This window comes from Alligator mississippiensis, chromosome 4, assembly GCF_030867095.1.
Source record: "Alligator mississippiensis isolate rAllMis1 chromosome 4, rAllMis1, whole genome shotgun sequence".
NCBI classification, from domain to species: Eukaryota; Metazoa; Chordata; order Crocodylia; family Alligatoridae; genus Alligator; species Alligator mississippiensis.
Window position 1 is genome coordinate 169,056,531 of NC_081827.1, and position 25,400 is coordinate 169,081,930.

At 39.3% G+C, this 25,400-nt stretch overlaps 1 protein-coding gene across 4 annotated transcripts in view; it reads right to left on the reverse strand.

Moving 5' to 3' along the window:
- Positions 1 to 1,352: 1,352 nt before the first annotated feature.
- The window catches only part of SPOP (speckle type BTB/POZ protein), a 51,645-nt gene continuing 27,597 nt past the window's right edge, over positions 1,353 to 25,400 (reverse strand). For all 4 annotated transcript variants that reach the window (XM_006276690.4, XM_014603638.3, XM_019482620.2 and 1 more), the window contains 9 exons: positions 14,699 to 14,840; positions 14,052 to 14,173; positions 13,383 to 13,534; positions 13,168 to 13,295; positions 8,487 to 8,664; positions 7,782 to 7,837; positions 7,245 to 7,367; positions 3,394 to 3,536; positions 1,353 to 2,588 (listed from right to left, as the gene is read on the reverse strand). In XM_006276690.4, the coding sequence (XP_006276752.1) occupies positions 2,444 to 2,588; positions 3,394 to 3,536; positions 7,245 to 7,367; positions 7,782 to 7,837; positions 8,487 to 8,664; positions 13,168 to 13,295; positions 13,383 to 13,534; positions 14,052 to 14,173; positions 14,699 to 14,776 (1,125 nt within the window). In that variant the 5' untranslated portion in view covers positions 14,777 to 14,840 and the 3' untranslated portion in view covers positions 1,353 to 2,443. The remainder of the gene's footprint in view (positions 2,589 to 3,393; positions 3,537 to 7,244; positions 7,368 to 7,781; positions 7,838 to 8,486; positions 8,665 to 13,167; positions 13,296 to 13,382; positions 13,535 to 14,051; positions 14,174 to 14,698; positions 14,841 to 25,400) is intronic.

Genomic DNA, 25,400 nt, shown 5'->3' on the forward strand with positions numbered 1-25,400 from the left:
CGTGTGCCTGGGACTGGGAATCTTGGTCCACTGATCAGCACTCCCGTGACATGATCAGTGCCACTCAAGTGATCAGGGCTCCCAGCCTCAGCAATGTACCAGCCACACATTCAACTTAAGGTGTCATGAGAACAGAACACAAAATTACTACAATATTGTGTGATGATTTTTATAGCCTATTTCCTGATACTAACTGCATGAACAAGTGGCTGGGTTACTACTTAAGGCATGATTAACTGGTAAATGTAACATCTGCCAAGGCCTTAAAAATATGAGTAGGGAACTACTGAAATAGCAATGTAATTTTTGTGAAAAATGCAATTTTGGGCAAGGTCTTCACTTTTGGTGGGCTCCCTGAAAAAAAAAAACTTACCAAAAAATAAAATGCTGGCTCCCTCTGGAGAGCCAGCAGTCCTTGTGGCTGCTGAAGCCTGACTGCACAGCCAGCTGGGGAACGGGGAAGATGGCTTGGCAAGATGGCTGCCACCCTTTGCTGCTGATTGGCTGTGAGGGCTGTCTGGCATATGGCCCCAAACCTCTCCAATCAGCAGCAAGGGGCAGGGATGCATGATGGATAGCCCTTGCAGCCAATCAGCGGTAAGAGGTGGCACTACCGGGCCTCAATGGCGGGGCAGGGCAGGGCAAGGGGAAAGAGAGGAGAGTGTACTGCACTTAGTCCATGAAAACGGCTGCCAGCTCTACAGTCGGCCCACAAAATTAGCTGGCAGCCAGCTCAAGTTTGGTAGACCCCCTACATATGTGCATGCGATTGGAAGATCTCTTTCATAAAAGGCACAAACGCTGTGAAACACAACTATGAAAGAATCCGAAATTAGAAACAAACTAATCTATTTCCCAAACCAAAGCAGGGCTGTTGTCTCTAGTACATGAAATGTCCAGCCATCTTGAGGTCAGACCAATTTGTAACTGCCCTGGAAAAGTCCAGCCTCCCTGAATATATGGATCTAGTTACAGCATGGAGAGATGACCTGTCTCTTCACCACCTGGATATCTAGCTTTGAACACTGCTGTAGTAAAACAGATGGCTTGAACTACTGCATTCCTTTCTCATATAAATACATGGACAGGTAAGACTATTGATCAACTTCATGCAGCCATTATTAAAACAAATGTTCTCTGTTGTTTCAGTAGTATCTGCTATGAGGAATAAAATGTAATTTGGTAATGCAGCTCTGTGCACAACAACCCTTAATAAATCCCATTTGGATTCCAGGAACAGCATGTCACTATCAGTACCCGGCAGTCAATTGAAGCTGAACCCTTTGGGAGCTGGTTCTCAACTGGGAGAGGTCTTGAAAATGGAATAAGAAAGACAAAAAGATACCACACAGTACAAAATAGTAATTATTTATATTTTCAAAAAGAAAAAAAATTACCAGCTATTTTGGAACTTCTTCCCTGTAAGAAGAGTGACTAATAGAAAGGAACAGGACTGGCTCCTACACAGTCAGCAAGTCAGGTACAAACAGTTGGTAAGAATCATTTAGCAACTCAGGACAGGGACCTTTGACGCAGTGTTCATGAACAATAAAATTTCTCCTTGTTTAAAAAAAGGGGGATGAGGGAGGGAAATAAAGCAGGGAAAAATGCCAAAAACATTTCCCACAATATCTAAAAACAGGTAACCATTGTTCTCGCCAGACAGCACGCTCCAGGTCAAGGATTCTCTAGTCCTTCAAAGTCAGTGTAGACTTGCAAAGGCTGCCTTCAGTCTATTCACACCCTCCAAAGCACGCAGCTTTTTACTGTCCATTTTCACTTCAACATGTCATTTTGTAAAAGATTTCCTCTTCTTTTTTTTCTCTTTTTTTTTTTGCAATTAACATACAAGTGCTACTAACAAAGAAACTGATCTTCTTGTTGCTGGATGGCAATAAGGAGTTACACAAATGTCCAGTTTTTAGCACAGCTGGAAGGACTTAAATTCTCTCTTTTGATATAAATACTACTGGAGCTCCCATCACACATTTTCTTTCCAGAACCTTACTGGAAATTGTTTTGACCCCAACTCTCTCCAGAAACTAAAATGTCCTCTTTTGCTCCAGGCATCTGACGATTTGTTCTGTGCTGTCAGACGCAGAGACGTTATTTTTCCCCCAGTACCACCACTGGGATATTCTGACTGGGCCGGTGCCTAAACCGAACCCTGTGGTTGACTCAGCCAAGTCGAAGGGAACACACAGACGATGCAGCGACAGGGATTCGTTAGGTTGAACAGCCCCCGAGCCCCAGGCCCACCCTCCCCCCTTCCCCCAAGTTACTTGGTGCTGTTTTTAAAAGTCTGGGTGTCACGAAGCAGTCTTTCCCCCAACAACAGAGTAAAAGCTCCACAGATTTCGCTGTCTACCTGGTGGTCAAGGTCAGAGCAGCAACAGCTGCTGCCGCTTCCAGAAAAACATGGGGTTGTGTGATGGACAGGGTCTTAGGATTGCTTCAGCCGCTTACGTGGAGGTCCCAGGAAAGGACACTGTGCAGAGGCCAAAGAGCGATATGCCTCAGCCACCAAATGAGGGTGCGATACCACCATCGACTTCCAGCCTGAGGTCTCCATGACATCAGAAGCATGACTATGAGGAAACAGAACAACACACACAATTATTGACCTGGGAAGGTAAAAAAAAAAAAGTTAGAAAACAAATTCTTTCCACATGCCCAAAGAAGTTCTCATTTTCAGTTTCCATTTTCAAGATCTTTTGGGGTTTGGATGTGCATTATCCATCTTTTGCTGTGCCCATAGATTTTAACCCTTATGATCTGCCTTTCAGTACGTACAGTCCTTCAGCATAAGACTGATCCACAAGTGTACATGAATCTAGGCCAGGGAAATTACACAATACATGTTTCCCCTTACCTGCCATGCACAAATAGATTAGTCCACAACACATCACACTGCTGGAAAAAAAATACATTTGACAGCTAGCAATTCTCACTTTAGAAAAGCACCTGCTATATTAGTATTTACAAATATGAAAAACCTCCCTGACTTTTAAAAGACGTATCTTATCTTCTGAAAGTTCTCATCAACAAAGGAAAAGCCTGGGGATCACTCAGTAGCTCATAAAGTTTCTGCTTCCCACATCCACTAAATTGGTGCAAAGAACCTCACTGATTAATCCTTATAATAATGGTATTTTCTCGGATGCCAAACAAACTCTATCAGCCTAAAAGTTAAAAAAAAAAAAAAAAAATATATATATATATATATATATATATATATATATATATATATATATATATATATATATATCATCACCATACCCCTGGGTTTATTGCTTATGAGAGGCTTAAAGTAAACTCCACAGTTCATAAAACCAACCTCTTCCAGCTGTTTCATCCCTCTCCCCTCACAAAATGGAACTGTAGTAAACTCACTAGTTAATGAAGTCCACTGCTTGAGTTTTTAGTTGATCAGCACTGTGCAGATCAGCTAGGATGAGAATCTCAGCTGCATTTTCCACAGACAGATTACTGCACAGTGCATCCTCACACATCACCTTCAAACGTTCCAGCGCGTACTGCAAAATATAAACCAAATTATGTTTGCATTGATGAATTCTAACCAGATCTGCACTGAAGCTCTATTTATGCTGCTTCTCTCTTCAGTAAAAGACTACACTACCATGCTGCAAAGACCTCTTCACCGTTAAACACATCTAAGCTGTGCTCAGAAGAGACTTCTGACCAGCAAGCAAGAATCATCACGTGCTTACCCCGAACAGAGAACCAGACAGGCATCATACCCACCATAACTCTTATCCTAATTTTCTCTTGTTACAGATCTACTGGTACCATGGTCATAGTTTAAAATAGGAACTCCAGGTCATCTTTAACACCTACTTATCTCAATTATGATACCACATACTTCTGAAACATGGTCCCATTGCACTCCATTACTGCCTATAGTCTGCTCCTTATTTAATGGACATATGAATATTACAGAGAACATTCCATATGTTCCAGTAATGCTTTGGTAGCTTTCCCTCAATTTCTTTGCTATTAATGGTTTGCAGGTAAAATATTAACATCGCACAAGCATAAAGTAAATAAAAGTCCAATTTCTGGTGGTTATACAAGTGAAAACAGAATGTCACAGCGTGTCTGCAAAGCCTTGAGAACAGGGCTACACTTAACTTTGCCTTCCCATCGAAGTGTTTCTAACCAATTTATGAATCGATTGTATCAAATTTACAGACACAGAGAGAGTTAAGTCTGGTCAGTAATCTGACGAAAAACTGAAAAACTATACCAAAAGCAAGAAGTCTCATATATTTCTTTCTGATGCCTTAAAATCAGTATTGAAACAATATATTGCTATTATTATCAAGATTTTCAAAAATGACCACTGATCCTGGGTGCCAAATGTAAAATACCTTAAAATAATCCAATTTCCAGATCCAGCCTCTGAACAGTTTAGAGGGAGACTGAAAACAAACAAAAGAACCCCCACACCTTGATTCAGATAGTATCAGTAGTCACTTTTGGACATCTTAAGTTTGTGTGTTATGAACCTGGAATTAGCAACTTTTTGAATAAAACAAAAAGCAAAATCTATAATCAACTATAGATCCCAAGGTACTTTTAACAAAAACCAGGACACCAGTCCCAGTGACCAAACCACATTTTCATGTGTGTAGTTAAGTTTAGACTACATAAACTTCACTAAATCTTAAACAGGGCTTTAAGGTCTCTTTCCTTTCTGTCTTAAGATATTGACTACTTTTACTTCAACTTGTTAGAGCTGCTGCTTTTCAACTGAGAGGTAACACCATTTCCATGGTGGATAAAGTAATCCACATGTGTAATTTATAAATCTTTTTAGAACCCTCTAGGATGAGAGGATATATTAACGCAAGATCTTCAATATATGAGGCCATGCTCAAACTAATCCTGGACTCGTAAGGACTGCTCTGTTTACTTACAGTAACTGTTGTGTGCTGGTTGCTCCCATTTTCATGGCTGGAAAGAGCACTTGGATGCTCACCGTATAATAAATACTAGGACTAAACACTTTTTGTTTATAATCTGGTAGGGATGCTTATTCTATGACAGTTAAAGTTAAATCAACGGTTTCATACTGTAAACTACATTTTTAGGTAGCTCTCATAGCCAGGACAATTTCTCCTTTCATCTCCCACAAAGAATCTGAGGGAGTATTTAAATCCTGTTTAACTGAGCTCTATTACTGGGGGGTGGGGTGGTTAGGGTTAGTAATTCTGCAGTGGGAAAGTGGTAGGAGAGGGGAAGGTGGTAGGAGAGGAAGGAGGAACAGAATTTACTAATGTAATCTATTGCTATAATTAAAAAAAAAAAAAAAATCAAATGAGGGAGCAGATAAGAAAAATATTTTGCAAACAGATCTGTCCATTAGGAGCATAAAACGTGGAAAATAAAGCTTAACATTATTTCATACATATACTAAATATTCCTCTCCACAAATATACTTTCAATTGGATTTTCACTACAAATAACTCCAGCTTCTAATTACATAGTTGGACAAAAGTAGCCATTCTGGTCTCTCAGGTACTAAGTTTTTTTCCCCCCCCTTTCTTAATTAGTTTTGAAAAAAAAAAAAAAGCTGCCTAATAGCATCCTTACCCAAGAGACTGGAATAGTGTCTCCTGGGGTTAGAAGACGTGCTTTGTTTTGTTTTTGGTCTAATTACATATTTTACCCAAGAGACTGGAAGAGCTCAGGCGAAGATGTTTCAGTCTCTTGGGTAAGTATCAGATGTTTTATATGCTTTCATGAAAGATTTTTGTTTCTGCTTTTAAAAGACACAATGAGTTTAAAAGGAAAAGAAATACATTAAAAGCCAAGAAATTCAAAGTTAAAGCTGACTCTACCCTTAATGTACTGCTGCTTCTTATTTACACTTGTCTCAGTTAAAGATGATATATTGAGCTTTCAATCAATTCTCTTTAAATACTGAATATAATATGTGGCAATGGTTGTACTGTGTCCAAGAATCTGTTAATGTCATTCCCCATTTAAATGTTGGTTATATGGCCCTAATAGTGGCATATAGAGCAGTTTACCTCTATGTCGCCAGTTTTAATTAAGCTCGGGTCAAAAATGACTGGAAGTGGTTACTATCTGATGGCTATGGTGGTTTGTGTGGAACAAGGTTACAAGCATCCACACCTTAAAATCCACCATCCTAGCTCACACCACAAGAGAATCCAAGGACTGAAGAAGCATGGAGACTGAACTACGCTCTCACCCCTAGAGGTGGTCCCTCCAGGTCAGAGTTGAGGCACATTGGCAGGGCAGTGTGGAGAATCTTGCACTGCTGCTACCCGTGCTGAACCTGTTTGGTGGATAAATAGAGGACTTTAGTCTCCAGTGCTGTCCAACTGGCACCTTTCACCAGTGCTAAGTTCACTTTTAAAAGAAAAATGAAATTAAAATTCTTGTTAAAGATTAAGAATTTCCACTGGTTAACACAGCTCATATGCCAGCAATGCACTCTCTTCTGTCCTTGGTGCTGTAAAGGGAAGTGGGCAGAGGCTGGCAGGCAAGGCCACAGCACAGCTCCTGCCACAAAGATTACCACCAGTCTTCCAGTCAAAACATCCCCCAACACCTCCCCTACAGGGGTCCTGTAAAATCGTGGCAGGGTTAGGCAAGCCAGCCAGCCAGATAGAAAACGAGAGATCATGACTATAATCCCTGATTAACAAAACAAACTTTCACTTTTGAGATTCAATAACCTCCCCACTAGAAGATATTTCCAGTTCATCTGACATTTGCCCCCTACCTCGCACCCAATCTGCATATAAGAATGTAGTGAACAGAGATTAAATAAGTTTTAATAAACTAAACTATCATGAATAAGGATGTGGGACATGTATTTATCAGAACAATCAGGAATTTAAGAAAACAAGAAGGTGCTCAGTCACCTTTTACTTCATCTTAATTTAGGGTAGGAACATTGGCATGTTTAATTCCTTTTGTATTTCTGTCTTGATACCCACACTACATGTAACCATGCTCAGTTAAAACAGATGCAATTCAACAGAACTGCCTGGGTTTATTTTTCAGCAAGGAATAAGGGTACGCAAGCATGTGTGCACAAATATCCATTTAATCTCACCCAGCCAGGCCTCTATACAACTGAAGGATCACTGTGAAAAATCTCAGGGCCAGAATCTCCAAGGATCTTTATGTAAAAGAAGACATACGTCATTGCTGGTTCTCTGAACGGACATAAATCCCAACTGTACCTTGTCCGCAGCTGCTAGCAAATCGTCAGCCATTTTGTCGAGGTTTGGTGCCTTCCCCGTGTAAATAAAGCACATCATTTCCTTAAAAACTTCAGGTTCCACATCATTGATTTCAACCCGATTCTGCATCAGAAACAATAAAGCTTATTTAGAGCCTGACAGACGGCTACAGGAGGACATCTTTCTACCACAGTTCTTTCAAACTTCAGAAATTAGCTATATAGACAGAAATTAGCTATATAGACAGAAATCTTCTACAACACATACCACCCACAAAACTGTTTGAGGGAGTAGGAAAAATTCTAAATATGATTTAATATTTAATGAGTTCCTTAAGGCCCCTCTGTATTCTTCTCCCCCAAAGTAACAAAATTCACAAATGAAGCAGAGACCTGGATCTACTGAGGAAAAGAAAGAGTTAAAAGATGACATAATGCATGGACACTACCTAATAAATAAAGCTAAATAATGATATTGAGACGTGACTTGAGATGTATCCATCCAGCAGGGAAAATGAATTTTCCCATTAGACATTACCTTTTTACTCTCTTCCATCTCATGTTCAAACATTGCGCTGAAAACTGGAGAACGTGCTATAGGTGACAGGGAAAAAAAATGAGAGAGAGAATTAAAACAATAGCAATAACCCTCCTCCTCCAAGGGAAGCTGTATTTCCAACACCTTTCCTCACTGACTGCAATGGTGTTTAGAAAGGAAAAAATTCCACAACAGCAGCAGTCACAACGCTAAACAGTATCAAACTTAGATAAAATTACAGTTGACAATCCAGTGTCAATGTAACATCAAAATTTGCCAGGCCTTCCTGGGGCCTTTCGAACAAAAATGAAGAGCAGTAGCAATCGCCTGCTGTCAAATGTATTTCATGGCATTAAGTTTAGAAGAATGTTTCAGAAAAAAACTGGAAACCACCATTTGCAAATGCACTGGGGGTATATTATAATAGTGCTAGTCACAAAAAACTCTACGCACCATTTTCAACTTGAGGAAGCAGGCAATTCAATTTACTGGGAATGCAATCCCATCCTTCAGCATGATGATGTCTTTTTGGGGAAAAAAAATTCTCTGCAGAAGCGCAGTTGAAAGGATTTTGGGGGTCATTTTGCTGCTGTTTTCTGGAACCACTTTCCAAAAGGAGAAGTAAGGCAAAAATTAGCAGACACTCCACCTGCCATGATGCTGCTGCCTTCTATCCTGCTAAAACCTGTACAAGTCAATACCGACCTGCCAATATGGCTTTGTGAGCCTGGAACTCCTGGCCTGCAACACACAGACAGCAGTCTGTGAAGCGAGAATTCTCCCAGAGTCCTCCCAACTCATCTGCCAAGCGGCATTCAGGTACCTTCACCATGTTCATGGTGTTCTGGCCGGAGATATTGACAGAGTCCTGTACCACACTCACCTAAAAAGAAACAGTGTTAAATTCTCTACAGCAGATTTATTTTTTAGGACAAGTGAGGTGAAATGCTGATAAAAACCACATCTCCTAAACATAGCTTCAGCATAAGTAGGACATATGGTCACTTTAAAACAGCCATCCACTCTTAAACATGGTCTTTCTGTTAGGCCTAGATGTAAAGGCATCTTCATTCAATTAGACAAATTTTTTATTAGAGCCCACCTTCCTGGAAAAATGGGCACCCCTTCCACACACCACACCTGGCCTAGGTCTTTCCCTTGGAGCAGCATTTTGGAGTCGACTGCACACAAATGATCCTCCACAGACAGTGCTGCAAAGGAGCCAGAGACAGTAATATACAGGAACATCACATATGCACTGAAAGCTTCTATAACAGAGTGCAAACAGAGTAAAGAGGACAAGACAATCTGTGAAGCCCAGAGAGTTGCCCAGAGAATTTTTCCACCATTGCTGCCTCTGGTTCAGCTGCAGTGTTTCAATCTCTTGAAGAGTTCAAATGCCCATATTTTTCTTTTATATGGATGAATGCTAAAGACAATAAGGTGTTTCTTCCTTGGGTAACCTGATAATGATATGTTGGCAAAGTCAATACTTCCAGTACATGTGAAATGGTTAAAGGACTAGAAGACTTGGGTACCTTGTAATTAAAAAGGTTGAGAACCACTGATCTAGGTCAAATTATGCAGAGACCAAAAGTTGTTAGCATGTAATAGCTACTGAATAGCTTATCTGAAGTGAGTTGGTGGCATTTATCCAATATCTTGTCTGTATTGAAAGATATGGAACAACAACAACAAAAAAAAAACGTCCTTTTTGGCAGACTGAGATTGGGCAAAAACTGAACAGACTATAGAGCAGTGGTTCTCAACTTTTACAGACTCCAGGCACCCTCCATAACTTTTCTGAATTAGCAACACTTTGGTTTATCAAATAAACATAATGTAGGTGGAAGCACCCACCCCTACACTGCAGCTGCTTGCCAGTCAGGCTCCATATGAAGCATGTAGGGGGCAGTTTCACCCAGTTATGGTAGTGGTGCTGGTGTTCTGGCACTCCTGAAAGTCTTGTGACATCTCAGATGAGAACCACTGCCGCACAGATTAAACTACTCTCCCTCTACTACCTTAATTTAAGGGACAAGACAATAAGGTGGCACAAGCAAAAACTTGAATTGCAAAATGAAATTTAAAATAATCCTAGGATTTTTGTTAGGAGGGTACAACTCATTAAAAAAATCCATCAACAATTCCTACCCAATGCATCAATGCTTTATGAGAAAAGTAAGGATGAATTGGCAACAGGATCTTTAACTGACTACAGGATTTGTAAAAGCCTTCCCCAGATTTCTAAATTTTTTCAAGAAATTGAGGCCAGACAAGCATCTCTACCTCCCTTTACCAGTTAAATTAAGGATTTCCAGAAAACTAACTTAAAACCAAAAGAGAGAGAGAACTGAGGAGTTCAATGATAAGAGAAATTCAAGGACTGAGTCCAGCACTGGATCCTGAAGATCAAATAATCTGATTTTGCACAAGACAAACACGATTCTTCAGATGCACTTAAATTTATAAAGGATTCTTATAATCAGGATTGAAGAACATCAGTTATAAGGTAAAAATGTCTAAATATATTAAAGATCATTCTGGGGATTTTTAGTGCTACATTTATAGCCTAGCAGGCTCAAAGGAAGACTGTTTTCAGATGACAAATTAGCCACAGATTTATTAAAGGTATTTTTAATAGTCTTGGTTGGGGAACAAAGATTATCTTGTTCAGCAGGGAGCCATTACCATAGATTTAGCAGGGAAACAAGAGACTGATCAAGAAAGATAGAGGAGTTAAAGTGGTACACATTCAAAGAACATATCAAAAAAAGACTAAAGTCTCCACTCCCTCTAGGTTGAGGAATCAATTCTCTGTATTTCACAATTTTACTAATACAGTGTGATTTAACAGCAAAGGCAGTCAAGAGACTGACAGTAAAACTACGCTTGCAAACAGCCCTCTACGAAACTCCAGACTGATAAACAAAATGAGATGACAAAAAATGCTTGACAAGGGTCACTAGCCTCCTCCTCAAGGCATTCTCAATTAAGTAATATTAAGGTTCAGAGCTGGACACGAAAAAAGTCTGGGGACATTTTTAAAAAGCTAACAAAACAATAACGAGGTGCTGAAGAGGGACATTCACTCAGCAATCTTCTGGTCTATACAAAACTGCAAAAACCACACAACAGACACCCCCCACGCAACAGTCTCTCAACTCCAAGTGCTGTTCAGTCCTTAGAGAGCTTCTGCATAGGAAACACTCTTGCAGAAGGAAATCACAGATGCAAGCACTAGCACTCAGCACCTGTGGCCAGCAGGAAAGTGTTACAGGAGCATATGGCACACCTGTTTATATGGTAAGAAACTTAAAGCATCAGCAAAAGTCAGCAAAAGTTCCTTCTCAACAACTTCAAGCTTGCAAACTGCAATCCCTTCCCCTCCAACATCAGCAGCGTATAAAACTAAAGATGTCCCCTCCTGCGCGACCCAGTAACAACAGACATTGGAACAGAACAAAGGAGAGGAGAAATGCCATGAAAGGCCAAGAGCAATTTTTTTTCTTTACCCGGGAGGGAGTGGAGGGATGGGGACAGACCCCTCTGAAGCATCTGGAACTGATTTTGGAAAGAATGGGCAGATGGAAACTGGATCTCTGTGGAATTCTGAAGAATTGCAATGAAGGCAACCTCCTTCTGGGAGCTCTTTTCTAGTTCTCAGACCTCACAGGTGCAAACAAATGAGATCTGCTTAACATTCACCTTACCAATTCAAGGAAAGAAGCAAATTCTGCTCAAGTTCCACAAGCCTCATCCAAGACATTTCAACCATAAATCAAATTGCCATAAATGTTAAAATAAGGGTCCCAACCAGAACACTCAACTAATGAGTCAATAATTAAATAAATCGTCTGAAGAAAGTATCTAATCATATAAAAAATAGAGCCTATTTAGAAAAGAAAGTAGGCAATACAACCATCTCTCTTTTGGTTCAGGAGGCTAATATGGAAGAAGTTAAGGTTTACCCTCATGAAAAATATGGCAGGAGTTAAAACAGAAAAAGTGTCTAGCTCTATTTCCTAGCAAAATGCACAGCTATGACAAGTACTATTTTGTAGTAAAAAAGAAGGATGGGGATATAGTATGCATGGCCAGAGAAAGACTAATCACTACACTTAAGATCTACATTTTCTGACCTGGATGACTCAACTCAGGCTTAATACAGAAGACTAATTTTAGAAAACTATCCTTTGGCATTCTGGTCTGGAAGTTTTGGTCTATGGCTCCAGTGCACCTGCATGTCTTTTAATGCTTGGAGGCAAGATACCATTCAGAATAACGAGAAGAAACTACGGGTACTGAATGTACTGAAAGATCCCACCCCACCTTCTTCCTAGGGAGGATGGCACACTTGTGTGTATCCTTTATAAACTAAAGGAAACTCCCTTTTCCAAATTTCACCAACATGTAGCAGGAATGTGTAATTTTAGGCAAGACTCCTGGATGCACAACACTAAGGCTGGGATTTTCAAAAGCAACCAGGCACAAGTTCCACTGAAATTTTACTAGTGCACTTCAGAAAATTCCACTCTTCTGTTAACGTGGTATTGATTCTAAAAATATATTAGTAGAATTTTCAAAAGGTCTCACCTGTGCACACTTATAAACTGTGCTCCCATTTAGGTCACTACACCAATTCAAATTCATTCCAAAAATTTTTGGAGCAAAAGTAAAACAACGTGTCTACACAAGATGCTAACTGCACAGTAGCGTCACTAAAAAGATGTTCACTGGCACTACTGTGCATTAACTCTGGTTACTCAGCATTTATTTAGTACTTGGTTATATAAGTACTAAATTAAATGTGCAGTAACCACTGCACATTAATAAACATACAGATGCACCCACTGGCTACTTCAGAAAAGATCACTCAATACATACTTCTAGAAGTGGGTCTCCATAACTATCTTCAAAACCATTTTTCACAAGCCAAGTCAACAGCAAAAGAGCAAAAGATTACATGTTCAATGCTACAGGCATAGGTTTTGAAATAGCAGGCCGCTTTGCATGTGGAGTGAAGTTTTACTCCCTTCAGGACCAAGAGATGTTCAGTGCTTAACTATCATTTACGTGGGTCATCACTACTGTCCTCTTCAGAAGTATACATTACCATGTTATTCCAGAACAAGTCGTAACAGGACTGACCTACAGTTTTCAATTTCAATATAATTAGCAGAAGCAGAACTGCATGTATACTCTCAACCCCTTCCAAGGCTTCAGTTCAAATGCAATCCTTATAAGCAAAATAATCAAACGTACAGAAATACATACACAGTAAATATTCCTCACAAAAGTCTCCATTCTCACTCCCTAAAGACCACAAATGACTATACAGGTCAGTCAACAGAACTGCTATGATTTTAGCTGAATAAAGACTTACCTCACAGAAGAGAGTGAGTTTGTCATCTGGAAGAAGTCCGTTGGCCTCATCCAAAAGAAAGTCCCTTCTAATGAATTTCTTGAATCCCCAGTCCTTGCCTTGTACAAATCTATATGCTCGCTGGCTCTCTGAAAAAGATGCATAAGGTTTCAAACACATGACAGGGCTGCTAGCATGAGCAAATATTAAAGACAACAATAAATGGCTACATATACCCATTGCTTTTGTTTCCTCTCCTTTAGCATTCAGGATGGAAAACTTGAACTTTGCTCGAACCTCACTCTTTGGACAACTGACCAACAAAAGATAGAGGGACAGATAATCTTTACTTTCTTCATCCAAGCCTTTAGGGTTGACACGCAAACACCTGTAGAAACAAACATGTTAATGAGATGTCAGGAAAAGATTCTAGCAGCTCATACAATTGTGTAAAGTCTAAAATGCTCTTCCATTAAGAGTTTATAGCAAACAAGTTCTGCTATACTGACTGTAGAAGTGGAAAGGTACAAAAGACCAGAACAATACATCACAATTGTTTTTTCATTACTTTTCCAATATGGGCACATATTGGAATACAAATCCAGGGACAGGAATGTGACTACAAGCAAATTAATTTGAACTTCTGACATGGCAACATACTTACTGATGGCCTCCATTAGCAAGAAATACCATGAACTAGAGAGACAGATCCTGCATTCCTATGTTTTTTGTATCCAAATAGCATAGTAGGGCATAGCTTCTCTTCCTTATGTGTATGTTAAGGAAGCAGGAAACCCACTGTGATATATATACACACTTGACATCTCAATGCCATAAAACAGTAACTTCTCTAACAAAGTAGGCATATAGTATATAGTGTGACTATCTTCTACTAGGTTTCTTACCATTTCAGTTTATCATTAGCTCCTGATGAAAAGGTTGAACTTTTGATGACCTCACCCATTTCCTCCCGGCAGAAGCTGAAGTTATTTATGGTCCACATATAGGAAAATTTCACCACCTTAATCTGAAAATACAAAACAAAGAAGCAATTTAGGAACACGACTGCACAATGGGAAGCTTAAGGGCAAGAATTAAAATAAACATGTCACTATGGTACTAACCCATGAAAAGCACTAAGACAATTGTTCTGTCCACACCCATGACTGCACAGCCATTGATAGAAGGCTGCATCAAGTCACCTGACTTCATCTTTCAAGTGCAAAAAGATTACCCAAGCACCAAATTAATCTAACACTGTGACAGCTAGTAGTCCAAACTGTTCTATGCCAACTTCTCAATCTGCTTCAGAAAGTTACCAGGATAGAAAGTGTGTCTACACATATACAATCTCCACTTTGCTGAATGACCTGACTCAGCTTGTTTGCCTCCACAGACAGCCACAAGAAAAGAACAGCATTCTTATTAATGGAACAACATAATGCTTGTAACTAAATCCAGTTCGGAAAAATCTCTGAACAGATTTTTATCAAACTTACTGTGTGGTCTGATCTTAGTACCTTGCGAACATCTGAGCATACTGTGAATGTACCTGAGTGTAACACCAGCTCTCTGCTACAGGTCCACTCGACATTTCTGCCGGAGGAGGAGGACTCGGCACCCTTGACATCGCCAGTTTGAAGATTAAACAGGATTCACAATTCAGTGAAAGAAAATTATACTAGGTCTTCACCCTGCCAGGCCACAAAAAAGGAAAAAGCCAGCACCTCTGTTAGAACTTGCAGATACTCGGCGTATGAACTAAGTCAGGCACATCTCTCATTTCGATACCTTTAGCTAACATACCATATTTTCTTTCATACAACACCCCCCCACACCAAATAATACAAACATCCTGTTTTTTGGAAGGCAGAACGTAGATTCTTCCAGTCACAGTCGATTGTGTGATAGCAAGTGGGCCCAGAGTGTCCAAGAAGTTGGGCATCAGGAACTTTCTGTTGAAGCAGACTGTAACCTGTGATGCCACATTTCCTGGACAGTCTATGTCACACAAGGTTAGGCAAAAGGCAGTAGCAAGACTTACTTCTTACTGTAAGTAGTTCTTTAAACAAGTTCCTGTAAATAAAGTGCTGTTTCTGCACCACAAGCCTCATCAAGATATTACCAACAGCTCACCTGTTGCTTCAGGCACAAACTACATTCTTCAGCCAATAGATATAGCTGTAAGACGGTTAACACAAGACTCTATCCCTTCAGTTTGCTGGGCAGATACAAGCAGCAGCCATCCTGGCAGCTACATGGCATGTACAGTGTTTCTAGGGGTGATTCTTTTCCAAAGAGAACAGCTTCCCTGCTTAAAACATGTTGGGAAGCTGATTCTTAGGGAAAAAAAAGTGTGTGTTTTATGCGAGAAAATATGGTAATATTCATGTTTAAAAGAGATGGTGACAAACGCAATGTTAACTCATCTTTTCAATATCTTAACTCCTCGAAAGTAGTAATAGAATATGGGTCCCCAAAGTCCAAGACTGAAGTAGGACACTCTCTCTTTGGCTTAGATTCATTGTTTCATTCCCGATTTAAATAGTCCAAAATAGTCCAAACGTTAAACCTAAGGTGTGGCTGTTATGGTAGCCAAAGTGCCACCAGCACAAACCTCAGTTTAAGCTCTCTCTTAAAGCTTGGATGTTAAGGCTTATTTTGTGCGCGCGCGCACACACACACAAAATACTTTTACCAACCTCTCTTGTGACTGCTGTGGTTCATTTGACAGTACAAAACACACCAGCTTCTCTGCAGACACTTCTATACCAACCCGGTTCCCAGGCCTCAGAGAGACATTCACACCTCCTTTATATGCTAGTGAAGTTATATGCAACTTATGATATCAAGATAAGCCCTCACAATGAGTTCAGCTGCTTATATAGAGGCATAATTAGGAATTCTGACACTTTGGGCAAAAATGCTAGTCAGCAGCGTTGAAGGAAGGAGTCTTACCATGCTCCAGTGCAGGTTGCTGCTCCCATGGCATAGCTTCCCCCCCCCACGGCTTTACTAACACCATGGCATAGACTGCTGCTGTCACCGTGAAGCCTCCCTAGTGCCATCATTGATGCCCCCTCTAAACTGGCACCCACAGCTGGTGCCCTGCTTGTCCATTCCTACTTACACTACTAGCTTTATATTACAGGATATAAAAAAAGCCAGGATTTCCCTGGTTTGTGAATGATGTCACTGACATACTTTCATGACTATAAAATGCATTTCAAGGTTTATTTTTATATAGAGGTAAACCTACAGAACCACTAGGCTCTATTTTCAATCAGTGAATGAAGGCAACTTAAAAAAGTTAAAGGAAGTTGTGGGGATACCAAGGTCCTTTTCAGGCTTACTAAATTGTAAAACTAATCTAGAAGCCTACAGGGTGAGGGTAAAAGTGCTGGTTATTAAAGAGAAGAGTTTGGCCAGTGAATGGAATTAAATGTTATTGGATATTTACAAAAGGAGAATAGGTGGTGCTGTGAACTGTTATCAGGCCTGTATTTACTAAACTCTTAAGTTCTAGGAAGGTGGTCAGTGCATCCGAAAGCAGCTTCATTTATAGTTATGTGACTACTTTTCACTCTTTACAGGGCTGAATCCACCAGGTGGTTGTTTCTCATTCAAATTAGAGTAAATGTAAATGCTGCTAGTGAATACTTTAAAATAGCAATTACCACCACTGAATGAAGGTATGACTTACCAACTCTGACAGTGAAGGTACAGGAAACAAAGTTATTTAAATGTACTGAATAAGAATATAGTTGTTACATAAAATGTAAACACTGTCAAGAATTAAGTAGCTAGATTTAAAAGAGAATACTGATTAAGAAATGCAGAAAAAAAATATCAGCTAACACTGAACCTTATCATTGAATAAAAACTATTTACTAAAGTAAAAGAGCACACCACTGAGGAGTGTTTGAGCTTTAAATGAGGTAAGGACATTCTTCATCATAACCAACTAACTAATCATTCAAGTCCCAAGTCCAGGCTCCTCACCATCACTTTCATTCTATAGTAGTCTCTGATCCATGACACACAATTTATGATGATGGGAAAAAAAAAAAAAAAAAAAAAAATCAATGCCGGATTATACTATTAAAACACAACCACAACAGAAGGGCAAAAAGGCATAGACTGAATAACACCTGAATCTTTCTTTTTATGCCAATTGCATCATCTTCAACGTAACACAAAATCAAATACTCAGATGACTAAAAACTGCCCAGGTTACATTCCTCCTGGAAGACTTAAGTTAACACTACCAAATGTTGTAAATAAAAGAACAAGAATAATTAGCAAACAACAAGGGGGTTACAAGCATTTCATACAAACACACTCCTACTTAATGTATTGGTTTTATGTCTGAAAAGACAAAGAAGTAATATTGGGCACGTTTACACGTGCACATTTACTGTTCAGTAACCAAAATTACCGCTCAGTAAATATGGTGACTTACATTGACTTGAATGTAAATTTGATACTTGCATCATGCAGGTGTCAAATTTATGCTCAATTAGTTACTGCACAGTAACATGCATGTAGATTCCTTACTGTACAGTAACACTGTGTGAGTGGACTGACTTGGGAATAACTTTAATGCCTGCATATGTAGATGCCAGCCTATTCCTGTTTAATGCGCAGTAAATTTAAGCCAATGTAAATATACATGTAGACACACCCATTGAGTCCAATGCTTTTGAACATGCCATTTAAATTGCAAATGAAACTATATTAATGTGCTCTACAATGAGATTAAATAATGAAATGATTAAAAAGAAAAACATTTTTCAATTGCAAAAGTGGTAAACATCTGACATAAGCAATTATTTTTTAGGCTTCATTTTCGTATCAATATCTTCTAGGATTAAAGCAAATTATGGACACTTAAATTATTCTTCTATGACTATTATTAGGCTCTCAGTTGCCTGAATCTGTGCTATATATTTTTCACAGCAGAAATCAGTAGAATTCTCAGGAAGATACCTCTATGTATTACCTTTTAGAATTTGCTTTGGGCTGGCATACTACTTTGATCAAAACACATTATACATTTTACACAACAAGCAATTCTGTGGAGAAGATCTAAAAACATACAAGAGCAATTAAAGTAGGTTTTGGAGGTATTTGACAGATCACAGACTAATGACACTACTGTTTCAGTCTTGGAAGAAATCTTGTTTGATCTAATTAAGAACTGAATCCACACAAGCATAAAAATATAAAGAGCAATTTAAAGACACTATGGAAATCTGTTATTTAGTGAACATGAATAAACCTAAATACAAAGGAAAAAGTGAAACATGGCCAATGGAACAAAATTCTAAACTATTTCCTTCCCTTCCACTGTTTAAAACTGAAGATACAGAATCACATTTGTTAAGAAAGCTGTGTCATAGTTCATTGAGTCAAAATGGTGGAAAATTACAAAACTAAAACCACAGATGGCAGAACATTTAAATTTAGGATGTCGTCAATTTTTAAGAGGTCTGCAACTCCCGTCCAGCCAAATCATCATCATCTAAGCATGCATTAGCATATGAAAATGATTTTGTTAAATCTTTGTAAGAAGGTAGGTGCTGAAACGCTTAGCAAGTTGGTGAAAGTATTTTGCATTCGGTGGCAGAAACAAGAATGGTTGGTTTAACTTGCTAGCAGACGAAGGGACTTGATTACTCTTGTATTTTACTTCCAAAACCATAAGCTATTCATTGTGTGCCTTCTTATGTTAGTTGAATGCATATGTTTATATGAAATGATATAAGCCTTTGCCCTGTATAAACCTAGCAAAGATTTTATGAAATGTTATTCAGATGAAGGTATTATACAACAACTTTCTTGCACAAAGTTGTAACACCTGACACTAAGGTGGATAAGCAAAAGAATTCTGCCATGCTACTATGTGTAGACTGACTGTGGGACAGATTTCTTATTCTTCTCCATATTAAAAGTTTCAAGAGATTTTAAACATGTTTTCTCCTTTGTCTATGTCAGTAGTTCTCAACCTTTTAAGATTTCAGGTACTCCTTGGAATGTTCTTAGTTTTCTCATTTTTTGCCTACAGAAAAACAACAGAGCCATCTTTGCTGTTGCAAAGAACTCAGAAAGACCACAATTAGGAATTTTTGTTTGAAATCTCTGGGTTTCATCTTGTGAACCATATTTGTAAACCTAACAGTGCTAATATTTTGTGGCACCTTGTAGCATCCTTGAACAGATCCCAAGGCACCGCAGGATGCCAGGGTGCATTGGCACCCTGGCTGAGAATCCCTAGACTAGGTTAATGAGATGAGCTGCGGCTCATGAAACCTTATGCACCTCTGATTCAGTTAGTTTATAAGGAGCCCCTCTACCTTGCCTATTGCCTGACTTCAAACCTAACAACCTAACACAGCTACCTACCTCTCTTTGTCTATACCAGGGCTGTCCAATTAGCAGGGGTTAAATTGCAGCCCATGAGCTTGTGCCCAGCCACTGCTCTAGTTGTAACAGCAGCCAAAGTCTCCAGGCTCCCCTTCCCTCCTCTGACTTTTGCCATGTGCCCCTGTCCCAGGGGAAAGGGCAATGCAGTGTGGTGTGGCCAGGAAAGTTGAGGGTGAACTTGGGGAGGGGAGAGGTGCTGCAGGCTGTGTAGGTGCATGGTCTGGTGGGGGTAGGGATGTCTGCAGGGCATGTTGGGGAGGCGGGGGTCTGTGGCTCACAATGGTCCCTACCAACTATTTACATTTGCAGGTCTGCCCCCTACCACCTATTTGCATTTGCAGGTGAGGAACAAGCAAAACAAACCTGAACAAGGAAAGGGAGGTAAATAGGTATTTTACCTCCTAAATTCTGTTTTTATTATGTAAAATGTTAACACCTCCTTCACAGGACAATTCGTGATGAAACGCAATGCCACTCAGGTATTTTGATATCTTTTTAATTTTAATCATAGGCTGGCAGGTAATTTTTTGAAAACTGACTTTCTAGGTTATTTTATTCTTTAGGATGTATAAAAGGAAGCCTAAAAGGTTATTAACAGCAACAACAAAATAACTTTTTTCACCTTTAAAATATTTGTTTTTCAACCACCTTTGTTTGGCTGGGGGACTTCTCAGAAAAGCAAAATTTGATTTTGAAAAAAAATCTCTTTTCAGTGTTAGCTATTTAAAATGGTAACAGAGCTAAGTTTTTCTCTTTTCAATTTATGAGTTTACTTTCTCTTTACTTTTATGTTTGGGCTGATGAAACTCGTACTCGTCTTTGGACGTAAGAATTTATCTATAGTGCCAGTAGTGAAGAAAACGACAGGAGAACCATATTTTTTTAATTTCACTTGTATTGATACACATACAAAAAAAGGCATTTTGGTAAAGATGACCGGTCAGACTCTAATTCTCCATTAGCTTCTGCCAGAAGATATGCATGGTAAAATATTTTAGAAGCAGCAGGTTTGCTCCCAACTCAAGAGTGAGAAACACTGCAAATAAAAGGACTGCTTTAAGCCTTGCTATAATAATAAACTGAGACAAGGCCAACGTATTTTGGTAACAGCAAGAGAAAATAGGTTTTTCATAAGAAATAAAACTTTCTGGAATGGAACAAATAATACCATTAAGAATTATATCAAGAGTTTCCACACACCCCTGTACCCAAAACAATGTCAGATTTAAATTTTAACACAGAATGATCCTATTTGGCTCCCTCTAGGTAGTTCTTCCTGTCACAGTAAACCAGAGTCAGTATGTAGTATATTCCTACACATTAAAGCTTACTGAAACCTTGTGTAAAGGCATTAGGTTAACAAAAAGCGCTACACAGAGCGCTCAACAAAATGTCTTTCATTGTGAGGCTAAGGTGCTATTCGTATTACATGATACTAAGGAAACTTAATTGAAGATGACACCAAAGTGAAAAGGAACATGTCAACATGAAACCCAAATACAATGAAGCAGATGGAAGCAAGGCCCCAGAGGTCAAAAAATTTCCTGTCAACTCTGTTTCAGTCTAAATGAACAGTACTTCTTTAAACACATTTACACTGTGGAGAAAAGCATCGGTCACATTATAGTATTTTTTTTTAAACAGAAAATGAGCAGCAGATACGTGACTAAAATGTGTGCAACATCTAGGTATGTGTTACAAATACATTAATCATTGTTTAGATACAAGGAAAAGAATGTTTTCTTAACATGGAAAAGAAAAAAACGAATGGAGTTTGGAGAGTTTAGATAAGTCATTTTCTTCACTCACTAAATTTAAGACTAAGCATATTATAGTCTTTCTATAAATAAGTAATACACTTTTAAAAGTGGTATTATTTCGGTTACTTTTTTGAAAACGGGGACACTTTAGGTGTATCCACTGGCACACCATAAATGGAGTCACATGAATATAATGCACCATTTTGAAATATATACCTTATAAAAGAGATCAAGGCTAACTGCAGAGCTAAATAATCCTCCAATGTGTCCAGGGAAGGACTGGGGAGGTGTTGTTGAGATTTCTCTATAAATTAATAACCCCATGTCATGGCGCAAAAGATAAACAGTGGACAGGAGGCATTTCTTTTTACCAACAGGTTGCTGAACCTCTGATACTATCAACAGTTGTAAAGTTAAATCTTTTTCTCTTTTACACTGTTGTTCAGTGCAAGGTCTTATAGCATGAATACAAGATTTAGGGTCTACAGATTTGATTTAGATTTTTTTTTTTTTATTGGTGATTTACAAAACTGAAGGCTAGTACTGCCCACCAAATATGCCAGGAGAAGTTCCCTTCAAATCTCCAGTTTCCACAGAAATACTTAAAAACCTTTTTATTTCAATGTATTCCTCTTTCACAGTCTCTACATAGGGAATGCCAAAACCAGTTATATTTCTGAGTATCAGCCAGGTATAAAGGTCACTGGAAGGATAAATATACAGCAATACAACTGACTAAATTGTGAAAGATTTGGAGAAGTTCAGGGACTTGCTCAAGAACATAAAGCAATTCTGTGTCACACATGGGAATAAAATTCAAGAGTCTTGGATTACCAATTGCCCTTTCAAAGCAAAGAGTACACAATCGGTTAAAGCCAGGGGCCTGTCCCATCTTCACATCCACTCTATCACCACAGTTCAAGAAAGCAGTGTATAGTCTTTCAGAGGTAGCAAACGTTGTACTCCATGGAAGAAAAAAAAAAAAAATCAAGATGCACAAACTGATTTGCTGTGGAATCTCCATACTTTGAGGTTTTTAAGACTCATTGAGACAAAACGTTAGCTGGGGTGATAAACTTGGGGATGGTCCTGCTTTGAGATATGTAGGGCAATTTAACTGTCTATAAATAACTTCAGTCTGGTGTATCTTGTATTGTTTCCCCCATATGGCTGAGAGAGCTAGGTGGTAATAAAAGTTATGACAGAGCGCTAATAGAATTGTTGCATTCCAGCAGATTTTGTTACACTTTAAAATGGCCCAGTAAGGGAGAAGCATCTAGATTGCAATGATCTTCTGTTACACAAAATCTCCCCAAGAGGTTTTATCCCTGCAGACATTTATACACTTGTTCACCTTTACTTGTGCACATAATTCTATTGACTTCAGTGGACTCAAAGTCTAAGGAAGCATGCCCCCAGTGAACATGGTGGGTTACACTGGAGGTTTGGACTAGGATTCAGAGAAACCTAGATAAAATGGATGATTGGACCAAAAGAAATCTCCTGAGGATCAACAAGGACAAGTGCAAAGTCCTGCATTTAGGATGGAACAATCCTATGCACTGCTACAGGCTTGGGACCAACTGGCTTAGCAGTAGGTTTGCAAAGAAGGACCTGGGAGTTACAGTGGACAATAAACTGGATATGAGCCAACAGCGTGCTCTTGTTGCAAACAAGGCTAAGAGAACACTGGACTGATGTATTGGTGCACCTGTATGCATTACCTGTTTTCAAATGATAAGATTATATGATGGTTCACCAGAATTGCTGAGGACAGTGGTCTACTGGCTCAAAGTTCTGGAAGCTCCAATTCAGGATATTTTATAGTACTTATTTGCATACCAGCATTTTACCAGTTCATATTTTCTTAGTAGCAGACCTAGCATCTTTCTTTATCCTGGGAACAAACTGAAAAGCTGAGACAGGCTTCTGCATGTACAGGTTTTAGGAAGACATTTAATAAAGTGTGGACATCAAGTCTTTCCCTGGCAAGCAAAAGAAGGGACAGGTGACAGCAAATACACAAATGACAAGTCACAAAAGGCAACAACAGCAGAATGCTGTCCTATGGACCTTGTGTGAACTGCCTGTTTACAGTCCATCAGTACTCTGTTTTTCTGGATACAAATAACAAACAGGACTTGTCTCTAGAGAACCCCTATATAGTCATCTCAAAGGTTAAGAGACAGATTAATTTTCACCTTGTAAACAACTGCTTCCAGCTGCAAAAAAACTTTCACTGGCAATTAAAGCAAGATGTGACCTATTTCAAAGCATGATGAAATGTTTTCTTGCTAGCCTGCCCTACTGATTATCTCCTGATCCAGGAGCAGTGTTTAGCAGCCCCAGGTCACACCTTTGAATGTCTAATATAAGACAATACAATAAATGAACTGGAGAAGGGGGAGGGGCACCAACAATTCTAGGAAAGTCTAATAGATTTTTTTTTTCATTCGTCTCTGTTAGTTTCTATTTGTTTAGCTGCATTATCATTAATTATCATCAACTCCCTTAAATAGCAAATTTACATGGTGTTTCTGAAACAGTAAAACTACAACTAAATGCAGAGATGTAAAACTGCCAATTTTTCCATACCAGGCTTAATGGACTAGAGGAAAAAAAAAAATAAGTGTTTCTTTCTGGACCCTCATCTCTCATAACTACAGAAAGGCACACTGAGGTTAAAACTTCAGAAAGGACTTCCTAAATGTTAGGGCAGCTAGCTATTCAAATAACCCCTTAGGGAAATGGTAGAATCATCTTCAATGAAAGCAGAAGGCAGGGCAGAGAAGGCATTTAAGAAGAGTATGGATAAGCATTTATCAGAGAGAGACCAGGTGCAGTAAAACCTGCCTCCAAGCACTAGGGCCAAGAAAGTGGGGAGAGGGGCAGGGCAGAGGGTAGCACTAGATGTACCTAGAGGCCTTTTATTTTAAAACACACTGCCAGTGCAGAAGATGTTATAATCTAGCAGACTAATAATTCAGAAAAGGGAGGATACGGAGAGTTACATCTTAAGTATTAATAAAAGCAATGGGTTTCAATTACAGAGATGTAGGTTGTAGCCGTGTTGGTCTAAGGACATAGGGAGACAAGGTTCTTTGGGTAAATCTGATAACTTTTATTACACCAACTAAATAGTTCAAAAATTTTTTCCAACTATTTAATTGGTCTAATAAAAGATATTAGATTTACACAAATAACCTTGTCTGCCTATGGGTTTCAATTAAGCATTTGACAAGAGGAGAGGGGAGATTTGGTGGAGAAGAGAAAAGATGATCCAAGAACAAAAGATACAGAGGCAGGAGTGGGGGGGAAAAAAACACACACACGATGAGAGAATTGTAAGCAATAAGAGTAAATGAAAAAAGACGTGAATTGTAACAAGATTATGCAAAGCCTTGAAAATGAGGGTGAGAAGCCTGAATTGTATATACAATAAAAGTCAGGACTCCAATTAAAGACTCAAGATGACATGCGATATTACTGAACAAATATGAGGAGGGATTTTCAGAGACACCTATTTCAAGAATTATTCCAGTTTTTCCCCAGCTAGAGTAGTTCAAAAGGAAGCAACCATGGATATAGCAACAAAGCTTTCACATGGTAGTTATTAACATAGACTAAATGCTGCTACTGGTAATTAGGGCTGTGTGAACCTTCAGGTACTGATGAGATTTGGAGGAGATTCGGCCCGATTCGGTGGCCAAATCCAGGGGCCAATTAAAAGGTCTAAATTGATTTTGAATGGATTCAGAGAACTTTAAAAAGATTCAGAGAGGTTCAGCGATTCAGGCAGTCCCCATTGGCTGCAGCACGGAGCTGGACCCGGACTCCATGCTGGTAAGTAGGGGGCTGAGGAAGAGGGACTGGAGTAGGGGGGAGATGACCATGGGGGGACCCCTGCCAGGCCTCATCCCCTGCCTGTTCCCCCAGCCACCCTGAGCACCCCCTGACCGCTGTCCCAGCTCCCCCCATGGCTGCCCCATCTGCCCCAGCTCCCAGTTGTTTAAAAAAGCCCCTAATCACCAAGTGCTGCCAGGCAGGGGGGCAATCCCCACTGCCCTG